Source organism: Myotis myotis, unplaced genomic scaffold (assembly GCF_014108235.1).
Source record: "Myotis myotis isolate mMyoMyo1 unplaced genomic scaffold, mMyoMyo1.p scaffold_m19_p_4, whole genome shotgun sequence".
Taxonomy (NCBI): domain Eukaryota; kingdom Metazoa; phylum Chordata; class Mammalia; order Chiroptera; family Vespertilionidae; genus Myotis; species Myotis myotis.
Window position 1 is genome coordinate 129,006,761 of NW_023416346.1, and position 12,100 is coordinate 129,018,860.

General features: G+C 44.0%; 1 protein-coding gene across 5 annotated transcripts in view; it reads left to right on the top strand.

Moving 5' to 3' along the window:
- ARHGAP6 (Rho GTPase activating protein 6) overlaps window positions 1-12,100 on the top strand; it is a 502,460-nt gene that overhangs the window by 394,583 nt on the left and 95,777 nt on the right. For all 5 annotated transcript variants that reach the window (XM_036305304.1, XM_036305305.1, XM_036305307.1 and 2 more), the window contains exon 2: window positions 766-925. In XM_036305304.1, the coding sequence (XP_036161197.1) occupies window positions 766-925 (160 nt within the window). The remainder of the gene's footprint in view (window positions 1-765; window positions 926-12,100) is intronic.

Below are 12,100 nucleotides of genomic sequence, written 5' to 3' on the forward strand. Positions count from 1 at the left end.
TTAGGGCTAGATTATATTATTATATAACGTTATTATATTACTAAATATTATATCAGATGAGGTCATGAGGTTGGCACAGTCGCTGGTACACAGTGGGCTACCAGTACATATTGACCCTTCGATATCAGTGGTTCTCAACCTGTGGGTCGCGACCCCTTTGGAGGTCGAACGACCCTTTCACAGGGGTCGCCTAAGACCATCCTGCAGATCAGATATTTACATGACGATTCAAACAGTAGCAACATGACAGTGATGAAGTAGCAACGAAAATCATTTTATGGTTGGGGCACCACATGAGGAACTGTATGTAAAGGGCCAGAAGGTTGAGAACCACTGCTCTATATCTTAGTGGACATGATGGCAATTAGCAGCAGTTTTTCCTGTTACTGAGATACAAAACCAAAACGTTTCCATGTGATCCAATAAAAGAGAGGAAATAAGAGGACATATGTAATACTTTCAACAATAAAGATTTAAAGCCCTAGCTGGTGTGGCTCAGTGGATAGAGCATCTTCCTGCGATCTGAAGGGTCACAGGTTCGATTCCGGTCAAGGGCACATGCCTGGGTTTGGGGATTGATCCCGAGTAGGGGGTGTGCAGGAGGCAGCCGATCCATGATTCTCTCTCATCCTGGATGTTTCTCTCTCTCCCTCTCCCTTCCTCTCTGAAATCCAGAAGAATCTATTTACAAAATAAGATGAATAAGTAAACCCTGTGAGATGTAGGCGGCCTGTGTAACTCTTGCTGTTTCTCCTGGGTCTGCAGGGTGACTTCACCTGGAACAGCATGTCGGGCCGCAGCGTTCGGCTACGGTCAGTTCCCATCCAGAGCCTCTCCGAGCTGGAGCGAGCCAGGTTGCAGGAAGTGGCTTTTTATCAGTTGCAGCAGGACTGTGACCTGAGCTGTCAGATCACCATTCCCAAAGGTGAGGCCCTGTCTGTTCTTCCACCCGGGACACTGCGAGTCCGACATCCGCTCGGCCAGAGCCACAGCGTGCAGTCAGCTCACAGCTGCTGTCACACAGGAAGGAAGCCGCAGCTTCTTGGTCCTTGGCTGGCATTCCTGTCCACGTTAAAAGCCACTTTCAAGAGGGGCAGTTTACAGGGCAACTAGTATGTTGGCTTACAGGGAAGGTCAACATGGGGCATTCAAAAGGAAAGCTGTGGCCCGGCAGGCATGGCTCAGTGGTTGAATGTCGACCTATGGACCAGGAGGTCATGGTTCAATTCCTGGTCAGGGCACATGCCCAGGGGGCGGGCTCCATCCCCAGCCAGGAGCGTGCAGGAGGCAGCCGAGCAATGGTTCTCTCATCATTGATGTTTCTCTCTCTCCCTGTCCCTTCCTCTCTGAAATCAATAAAAACACTTTTTAAAAAAAAAAAAAAAAAAAAAAGGAAAGCCGTGCATATCTCAACAGTCCACATGGCTTCAGAACAAGCAATTAGAACAGTGGTTCTCAACCTTCCTAATGCCGTGACCCTTTAATACAGTTCCTCATGTTGTGGTGACCCCCACCCATAAAATTATTTTTGTTGCTACTTCATCACTGTCATGTTGCTACAAGATTGCTTTGGAGGATTTCAGTGTCTTCAGAAATTCTTTGTTTTCTTTTACTAGGGCTTGAGGGGACGGATCATGAATATTTATTTATAAAATAATTCATATCACACAGAGAGAGAGAGACAGATATATCTGGCAAAACTTAGTTGTCACAGCTTGGAGAAGGATGCCACTGACAGGTACTGGGTAGAAGCCAGGATGCTGCCAAACATCCTACAGCACACAGGCCAGCCCCCCACCGCAAGCACTGTCAGGCCCAAGTGCCAAGTGCAGGTGTTGAGCAGCCTGGCTATATACAGGGATATGTACTCACAGTCTGTCAGTAACCATGCTGGCAGCCCTAGCTGGTATGGCTCAGTGGATAGAGCATTGGCCGGCAGACTGAAGGGTCCCGGGTTTGATTCCCGGTCAGGGCACATGCCTGGGTTGTAGGCTCGATCCTCAGTGGGGGGCCTGCAGGAGGCAGTCGATCAATGGTTCTCTCTCATCATTGATGCTTCTCTCTCTCTTTCCCTCTCCCTTCCTCTCTGAAATCAATAACAATGTATTTTAAAAAATAACCATGCTGGCAGTATGGTTTTCTTGGCTCATCTGTGACTCACAAAAAGGGCACTCCAAGCTTAGACATCTGAAAAATAGGATTTGAGGATTGTCCACTCACTACAACTGTGAGCTTGGTCAGTGCACCTCTGCAGTAAAAGGCTTCGTTTTGTTGACTAGAACCATGGTTGGCAAACTGCGGCTCGCGAGCCACATGCGGCTCTTTGGCCCCTTGAGTGTGGCTCTTCCACAAAATACCACATGTGGGCGCGCACATACAGTGAGATTGAAACTTCGTGGCCCATGCGCAGAAGTCAGTATTTTGTGGAAGAGCCACACTCAAAAGGCCAAAGAGCCGCATGTGGCTCGCGAGCCGCAGTTTGCCAGCCACTGGACTAGAAAGAGTAGCACAGAAACACTGACCTCACAGTTTTCACTGGATGGGGGCTCCTACGGCCGCTTTTATTCTTCAAGCTGGAGGTCTGAGAGTTCAGGAGAAGGAAGAGGTAGATGAGGGCAAGGGGCTGGGGGGACGCACATCTCCCTGGCTCCCTTCCTGCCCCCTGGGCTTCCTCGGCAGGTGCTGCTTGCCACCGCAACCACAGCCAGCTCCTTCCAGGAGGAAACCCCTGCCCCTGCTAGATCTTTTCATGTTCATCTGACACGAAGAGATCCTCAGCTCAATGAAGAAATAAAGCCCTTGGACAATTGATGGCGAATGAGTACTCATCACTGTCCGGATGCTTACTGCTTCTCCCGAGGGCAGACTCACCCTGCTCACCTTGCCTTGGTGGCTTGCAGGTGGAAAGGAGGCCTGTCTTCTCCTCCCCGTTCACTCACAAGGCGGCCCAAGTGAGGCCTGAAGAGTCCGAAAGGGTGTCCCAACATTCACGCAAGATTTGAATTCTGCGTGAGCATTAACAACAACAACAAATAAAAGCCTAATTTTACTTGGTCTATTGAATCAGATTCTAATATCTGTTGCCCTTTGATGTCAATCCCTTCAATTTGATAAGCATCACCAAGTACCAATGCTGGCCCAGGAGCAGGGACAGTGAAGACCAATGAAGACCACGGCTTTGCGTCTGTGCCAGCAAAGCCGCGGAGGCCATGGACCCGATGTGCTATTCCATACATAACCCTAGACTGTATACTTTATGAATCAATAAAACATTTACAATTTTAATTATAAACCTGTGTTTTCTGTCGAAATTACTTCTTGCGTGAATTTTGGGACACCCTTTAGCTCCCCTTCACAAGCACAGATGTTCTTTCAGTTCCTTTAAAAAAAAAAAAGAAAGAAAGAAAGAAAGAAATGTTGTTGGCAAACCCAATTTGTAGTGGAGGGAATGATGACTCTACAAAGTTATGTGAAACCTACATTGGATGCACACCAGATAAGATATCAGGGAACAAGTATTATTTGTAGCTTTATTTTTAAACCCAGTTAATTTGGCATTCCTCTTTGTCCCTGCTTTTAAAGAGTCTACTAAATAAATAACCTTTCCCAAACAGACAACTTTATCAAACGTGTCTGCTGGAAGTTCTGTCCACATTGCTCATTTCTGAGATTATGTACTTCACACTCAGGAAAAAATTCATTCCATCCAGATGCCCAAAAATGTTCATGCTATAGCTCCTATAGAAACCACACACACACACACAAATATTTCCCATTTTTATAGTTTTCTATCAAAATGGGAACTAATGTGTTTGGGTTTTTTGTGGTTTTAAAAATATTTTTATGGATTTCAGAGAGGAAGGGAGAGGGAGGGAAAGGGAGAAATATCAATGGTGAGAGAGAATCATGGATCGGCTGCCTCCTGCACACCCCCTACTGGGGATGGAGTCTGCAACCCGGGCATGTGCCCTTGACCGGAATCGAACCCGGGACCCTTCAGTCTGCAGGCCGAAGCTCTATCCACTGAGCCAAACCAGCCGGGGAGGGAACTAATGTTGTATAAATATTTTCTTATGGAGGAGAAAAGGGATTGTGGTGGGATGGAAATGAACAGAGTCACCTGGGATTACTGAGGCGATTGTTTTGCGCAAATGATTCTAGACATTATTTACCAAGAGCCTCCAAATGCATGGAGTGCTATGATGGCAGCTTTGATTGGAGGGTGGCCACTTGGTTCCATGCAAACCCCCAAGTGGAGGTTCTAAGTAGGGTCAGATTCACTGTGTGAATTATTTACTCAGGAAAATAAATACAGTGGACCTTGCCCTGACCGGTGTGGCTCAGTGGATAGAGCGTCGGCCCGCAGACTGAAGGGTCCCGGGTTCGATTCCGGTCAAGGGCATGTACCTTGGTTGCGGGCACATCCCAGTGGGGGGTGTGCAGGAGGCGGCTGATCGATGTTTCTCTCTCATCGATGTTTCTAACTCTCTATCCCTCTCCCTTCCTCTCTGTAAAAAGTCAATAAAATATATTTTTAAATACAGTGGGCCTAGAACCGAAAGAAATGATACCAAGCCCAATGGAAATATACCTAAGCTCACATTTCAGCTCTTTGCCACTTTAGGATGAGTATAGGGCAGCGATGGCGAGCCTACGACACGCGTGGCAGAGGTGACACGCGAACTCATTTTTTTGGTTGATTTTTCTTTGCTAAATGGCATTTAAATCTATAAAAATAAATATCAAAAATATAAGTCTTTGTTTTACGATGGTTGCAAAGATCAAAACATTTCTATATGTGACACGGCACCAGAGTTAAGTTAGGGTTTTTCAAAATGCTGACACGCCGAGCTCAAAAGGTCCGCCATCACTGGTATAGGGATTTGTTTACGGGTATCTGTTTGAAGACCTCCTCCCTCCATTTATCTCCAGGGCGCAGATAAATGATATTATAATATGTTCACCAGCTCCTGGTTTCACCACAGAGAGGGGGGATCGGAGGGTGAGGGATTGGGAAATGACTGGGGATTGCCTAGCATGGACTGCAGGGATGGGATCCAGAGCACAAGTAGGGACTTTGACTTCCTCTCAAGCTATAGTGATAGGTGCACATCAGTTATATGGTACCGATGCAAGGAAATGAGAAGATGGGCGTATAATTTCACTCCAGATTGCCTCTCCGCTCTCGGTGAAGGTGTAAGCAATTTCACCTGCTAGGAGTGAGGATGGACAGGAGGTACTGGAGGTTTGAACTACTGGAGGGTTTGAGGAAAGAGGCGAGGAAGAGAGAGGAACCGATGGGCCAGCAATGTTGCAGGGTTGCAGGGCGGTCCAAAAGGCTCATTTGAGGTGAGTGTCTGGGAATTTAAATTGCAAAATGAGCATCCCGGCCACTAAACACTACTAAAGCCAAATACACCTTTTTGCAATTCGAATTCCCCAGACCTGGTTCATCAAATCCCTATTAGAGTTGGGATTTTCTAGTTGAGTTCAATGATAGTAGAGAAGCACCTGGCAGTGGCCCCATGATGGCCATGACCTTGTCCCTGGAACCTGTGAACATGTTACCTCACAGGCCAAAGGGAACTTTGCAGATGTGATCAGTTAACGTCCCTGAAATAGTGAGACTATCCTGGATTATCTGGGAGGGCCCACACTGATCACGTGGGTACTTAAGAGAAGTGAAACTGTCCCAGCTGTAGTCAGCGAGAGAGATGACTGAAAGCAATGTTGCTGGCTTTGAAGATGGAGGAGGGGCCACAGGCCAGAAAATGAAAGCAGCCTCTAGATCAGTGGTTCTCAACCTTCCTAATGCCGCGACCCTTTAATGCAGCTCCTCATGTTGTGGTGACCCCCACTTTCATTGTTACAAATGGAACATAATTAAGCGTAGTGATTCATCACAAAAACAATATGTAATTATAGATGTGTTTTCCGATGGTCTTAGGCGACCCCTGTGAAAGGGTCATTCGATCCCCCAAAGGGGTCGCAACCCACAGGTTGAGAACCGCTGCTAGAAAAGGCAAGGAAACAGATTCTCCTAGACTAGAGCTTCTAGAAAGGACTGCAACCCTGGTGACACCTTGGTTTTAGCCCAGTGAGACCCATCTCAGACTTCTGACCTCCAGAAATATCAGATAATACTAGTAAACTTGAGTTGCTCATGTCACTAAATCTGTGGTCATTCGTTATAGCAGTGATAGGAAATACAGTGTCCAAGGAAATGATTGGAAACTCAGACCATGGAATCCAAGTTGGATAAAGAAGAGAAGTTGGGAATAAATGTAAAAGACATATTTTTCTTGAATAAAAAGAATCTATAAAATAAATATGTCAATTATGTCATTAATCATCTTTAAACTGAATGTGATTCCAAAACACATACCAACAGAATTTGTTTTTGTGATATACTAACTTGATCTAAACATCATCTGGGCAAATAATTCTGTGAGAGTAGGAAGGCAAACATATGAAAAAGGTCAAATGAAAACGATCTCTATCCATTTGTTAAAATGTCATAAAACGAAAGCAATTAAAAGAGCATTATACTGCTTCATCATAGGCAGATTAATGGGAGACAACAGTTCCGAAATGAACTAAAATTGCTATGAGAACTCTGACATGATAAATATTGCATTTCTTGTCAGGGAAATGATGGATTATTATTGTATTTGCAATAATGAGACAACCATTGAGGAGAAAAGGCTGGATTCTTCCCTTCCTCCTTACATCTAAGGAAATTGATATAGAAGGATTTGAAGATTTAAAAATGAAACTATAAATGCACCAAAGCCAAACATAGCTGGATATTTAAATATTTTTACATTGGGAAAGTCGCCATCCAGAAAACATAGAGTGATACATTTTACTACATTGAAAAAAAAAAGAACCATCTTTGTTGCCAACAAATAAATCAATAAATAGAAATGTACAGCACATGTGACAAACTAAAGGCTAACTTCTCTACTGTAAAAAAGCTTTGTTACGAATTAATATGAGAAAAAATAATTAAAATATAGACACATTACAGGCAGCTCACAGAAAAAGATATGCCATTAATTTATGAATATTTGAAAAGATGCCCACCCTCATATTCATTAGAGAAATGCAAGCTAAACAACAAGGGAATTTTTTCTTTTATATTAGAATGGCTTCAAAAGTAGGATAATAGCCCAGCCGGGTATAGCTCAGCGCTAGAGCGTCGACCTAGGAACCAAGAAGTCACCAGTTCGATTCCTGTTCAGGGCATATGCCCAGGTTTTGGGCTTGATCCCCAGTGGGGAGCGTGCAGGAGGCAGCCAATCAATGATTCTCTTTCATCATTGATGTTTCTATCTCTCTCTCCCTCTCCCTTCCTCTCTGAAATCAATAAAAATATATTTAAAAAGTTATTATAAAAGTAGGATAATATACTTTATGGGAAAACAAACACTCATATACTGTTGGTAGGAGTCTCATACACTTGTTGTGGCAGCAACAAGGCAGTTTGGCAACATAGAACTTTTAAATGGCCCAACAATTCTACTAGTAAGACTGTATCTCACAGATACATATTTGTACTGGTTGAGGTGGGCTAACCACTTTGTGCCTTAACATTATAATCATTTCTTTCTTAGACACCATCCAGAACAGGTTGGCCGTGGCGGGCAGGACACTAGATCCTGCTGTTCGCAGTTATTCAGGGACCTAGGCTTCTCACCTCTGTGGCTCCCCCTCCTCTATTACGTTCAGCCAGGAGACACACAAACTAAAAACTGACAACATTTCCATAAACCTTAGAAGATGACTGATGAGGTTGATAGGTTACTCCTGCTAAACTTAAGATATTTTGAAAAGGGACTTTCGAAGATGCTACAGAGAATCTAGATACATTTTTTAAAATATATTTTATTGATTTTTTTTACAGAGAGGAAGGGAGAGGGATAGAGAGCTAGAAACATCGATGAGAGAGAAACATCGATCAGCTGCCTCCTGCACACCCCCTACTGGGGATGTGCCCGCAACCAAGGTACATGCCCTTGACCAGAATCGAACCCGGGACCCTTCAGTCCTCAGGCCGACGCTCTATCCACTGAGCCAAACCGATTAGGGCTCTAGATACATTTTTAGTGGTAGAAATCAGGAGGCCCTTGGTGGGAGGGGTCGTATCTAACAATAGAGCGTTTCTTGGGCAACCATGGAATGTTTCTGCCTGGTCAAAGGCTGCTCTTGGCAGAGGCTTTTGGATCACTCTTTCTGTCTGTAAATGGCCTGATCTTTAACAGTGGAACCGAGAAACAAATGCGGGAGCATGGTCAAGAGATTAAGCAGCACCTCATGGCTTGTATGAAGTCTTCGTTTATTCAAAACGCATGAGCAGAGCACTATTTATGTATCAGGTAGTATGTTTAGGCTCAATTACTATTACTTTGATAGCATTTTAATACAAATGGTCTAAGGCAGGGGATAGCAAACGGGCCTACTGGCCAAACCCAGGTCCCATCTGTTTTAGTAAATAAAGTCTTGATGAACTACAGCCATGCTCATCCATTTACATGGGGTCCGTGGCTGCTTTCACTTGACATTGGGAGAGTTTAAGAGTTGTGACAGCCCATATGTCTCACAGAGCCTCAGATGTTTAGGATCTGGCCCTTTATAGGAAACATTTGCTGACCTCTGTTCTAAAGTCAAATGAAAGAAAGTGGCATATTTCTGCCACAATCAGCAAAGCAGGTTAGTGTACGCAGTGTGGCTGAATCTCATTATACTGTAAACTAAATATGTAAAGCCCAGTGGTTCCATGGGAGGGAAATGCATATTCATGTTTTTAATGCTCTTTTTCTCTCTTGCTTTCAGTTAATTTCTGATATCACAATTGAGAAAGGCTTTGTTTATGTATTTTGAAAACAGTATCACAGAATGAGTAACAGCTGATGGTTTAAGAAAATGTGGACAATCGCCTAATAAAAGAGTACCCTGACCCCTCAAAATTGCTCAATTACATGGCTTCCTTATAAAATGGTCCCTCACCATTGTCCCTTAGGCAATGTAAACCCAAGTAAACAACTCAGGGAAATCAAGAAAATGATATTCATGATGAGCTAACACTGCAGCTGTCTTTGGTTTGTGATTTAAATGTTGATTTTAAAAATAAGGACCACCTGGTGGGCATGGAAATGGAGCTTGGATATTTGTGTAACAGCCCTAGAGAGAAAATAGAATTAACTTATTTCTATGTTCTTCTTGCTGGCAATGTTCAGTTGAAGAGGTGATGTGCTACAATGTATGTTAAGGTCTTTTTTAAAAAATATATTTTATTGATTTTTTTACAAAGAGGAAGGGAGAGGGATAGAGAGTTAGAAACATCGATGAGAGAGAAACATCGATCAGCTGCCTCCTGCACATCTCCCTACTGGGGATGTGCCCACAACCAAGGTACATGCCCTTGACCGGAATCAAACCTGGGACCCCTCAGTCCGCAGGTCGATGCTCTATCCACTGAGCCAAACCAGTCAGGGCTAAAGCTTTTTTGTATACATAAAACTGAAGTTGAGCCAGGCCGGCATGGCTCCGTGGTTGAGCATCGACCTGTGAACCAGGAGGTCACAATTCCATTTCCGGTCAAGGGCACATGCCCAGCTTGTGGGCTCAATCCCCAGTCTGAGGCATGCAAGAGGCAGCTGATCTATGATTCTCTCTCATCATTGATGTTTCTGTCTCTCTCTCCCTCTCCCTTCCTCTCTGACATCAGTTTTAAAAAAGGAAGTTGAAACCTGGATTAAAATCCACAACTCAAATGCATGTAGAAATGCTGGTAGGAAGAAAATAGGGTGACCAAAAAAACGTTAGACCACTGGGCTTAGAGGTCCTCAACTAATGACTCTATTGTGTGAGCTGCAGAACTAGTTGTATCTTCTATGTGTCCACAATGACCTTTTCTGTGATCTTCCCAGAGACTTGTGACTTCCCAGTGGATAAGGCTATATTTTATTTGTCTTTCAATCGGGAACAGCAGGTAAACTGCTCAATAAACCACTGACCCTTAGCAAATCATTGAGAAAGTGAATGAATGCATGTATGCATGCATGCATATTCTCATTTAAAAGTATATTTCTTCATTCTTCCCTATCTCTCTAAAGAGCATCAATCACCTGTCAATGATCTCCCCCAATGCCCTTGTAATGATTTTGAAATAACCTCAATGCTTCCCTATTAGTTCAGCCCCTGCCCAGTTTCCAACTTTGGTGGTCTCAGAGGGTTGGTATGAGTCTCATCTGAGGCAATAGCCATGATGAGCTTAAAACATCTCCCAGCATCTTGAATACTCTCAATAAAAGTTATCTATCACCATTATCATGAATATTATCATCATCACCATCACCATATCACTTTGTCTTATATCTTCAAAGCTGGGCATTTCATCATTATGCCTCACCTTAACTATAGAAAGCCATAGATCCTCACCTGCTTTGCTCAATTCACAGGTTCACCCTCATTCTGCCCACCACACAATCTACTTTGTGGGAAAAATGTCAAGAAACAAACTCCCAAGGCCCTCTGTTGCCTGCTGATGTCACTATCACGGCCATTTACAGTAGGATTCCATATAAAAGAAGAAATCCATTTTGTTTGCACTTGTTCTGAGAATGCACCACAGATTTAAGTTTATTTACCTTAGAGCAGTAGGTTTCAAACTTCTTGTCCACAATCTAAGGTAAGAAATAGATTTGACATCTCAGCCCAGGAAACACAAGAACCAAATGGTGCTTATTTAAAAAGACAAAACAAAATATATTTTATTGATTTTACTGAGAGGAAGGGAGAGAAATAGAGTCAGAAACATTGATGAGAGAGAAACATTGATCAGCTGCCTCCTACATGCCCCCCACTGGGGATCGAGCCCACAACCACGGTACATGCCTTTGACCAGAATCGAACCCGGGACCCTTCAGTCCTCTGACTGATGCTCTATCCACGGAGCCAAACTGGCAAGGGCCCAAATGCTGCTTATCTTTATCAGTGATTCACTTGGATATTTTCTATCATTTCTCTCCTGTCATCTTCTATTTGATTCTCTATCATTTTCTAAAATACACTTGTCATGACTCACAGTTTGACTAGCACAGTGTTAGAAGGCAGATGGAATGGAGAAGTGGCAATCAAGAAGAAAAGGACAAAAATGTCAGTATGGAAAGCCTTCGGTGGTTCTTCGCTGTGGCTCTCGGGACCTTGGAAAGGTGGATGGGGCGTTGTTTCCGGAGGGCCACAGGACTGAGCCGAGGCTGGACCCCTGGCCTAAGCATCTCGTGCCTCCTCTATCTAGAGCAGCGGTTCTCAACCTGTGGGTCGCGACCCCTTTGGCGGTCAAAGGACCCTTTCACAGGGGTCGCCTAAGACCATCCTGCAGATCAGATATTTACATGACGATTCATAACAGTAGCAACATGACAGTTAGGAAGTAGCAACGAAAATAATTTGATGGTTGGGTCACAACATGGGGAACTGTATTTAAAGGGCCAGAAGGTTGAGAACCACTGGTCTAATGGAAGCTTCAGTGTCATGTCAAGAGTAGTGCACATCACCCTAACCGGTTTGGCTCAGTGGGTAGAGCGTTGGCCTGTGGACTGAAGGGTCCCAGGTTCGATTCCGGCCAAGGGCATGTACCTTGGTTGTAGGCACATCCCCAGTAGGGGGTGTGCAGGAGGCGGCTGATCGATGTTCCTCTCTCATCGATGTTTCTAACTCTCTATCCCTTTCCCTTCCTCTCTGTGAAAAATCAATGAAATATATTTTTTTAAAAAGAGTAGTGCACATCCTTTGTGTGTCTCTCACACTGATGTTTCTCTCTGCCTCTCCCTCTCTCTTCTACTCTCTCTAAAAATCAATGGAAAAATATCCTCGGGTGAGGATTTAAAAAAAAGAAAAGTTGTACACATCCTCAAGGAGTTCCTAGTCAGTCAATAGAGAAAACACAAATAAATGAATTCTATTACAAGAGCTGTGGCTATCACCTAGCCGAGTTACCTGCTTATAGATAAAAGAAACTGCCTCATCTACTTATTCCAGTAAAAGCCGGGAATGACAGAGGTTTCCCTGCAGGTTCCTTTGTAATTTTCTTCTT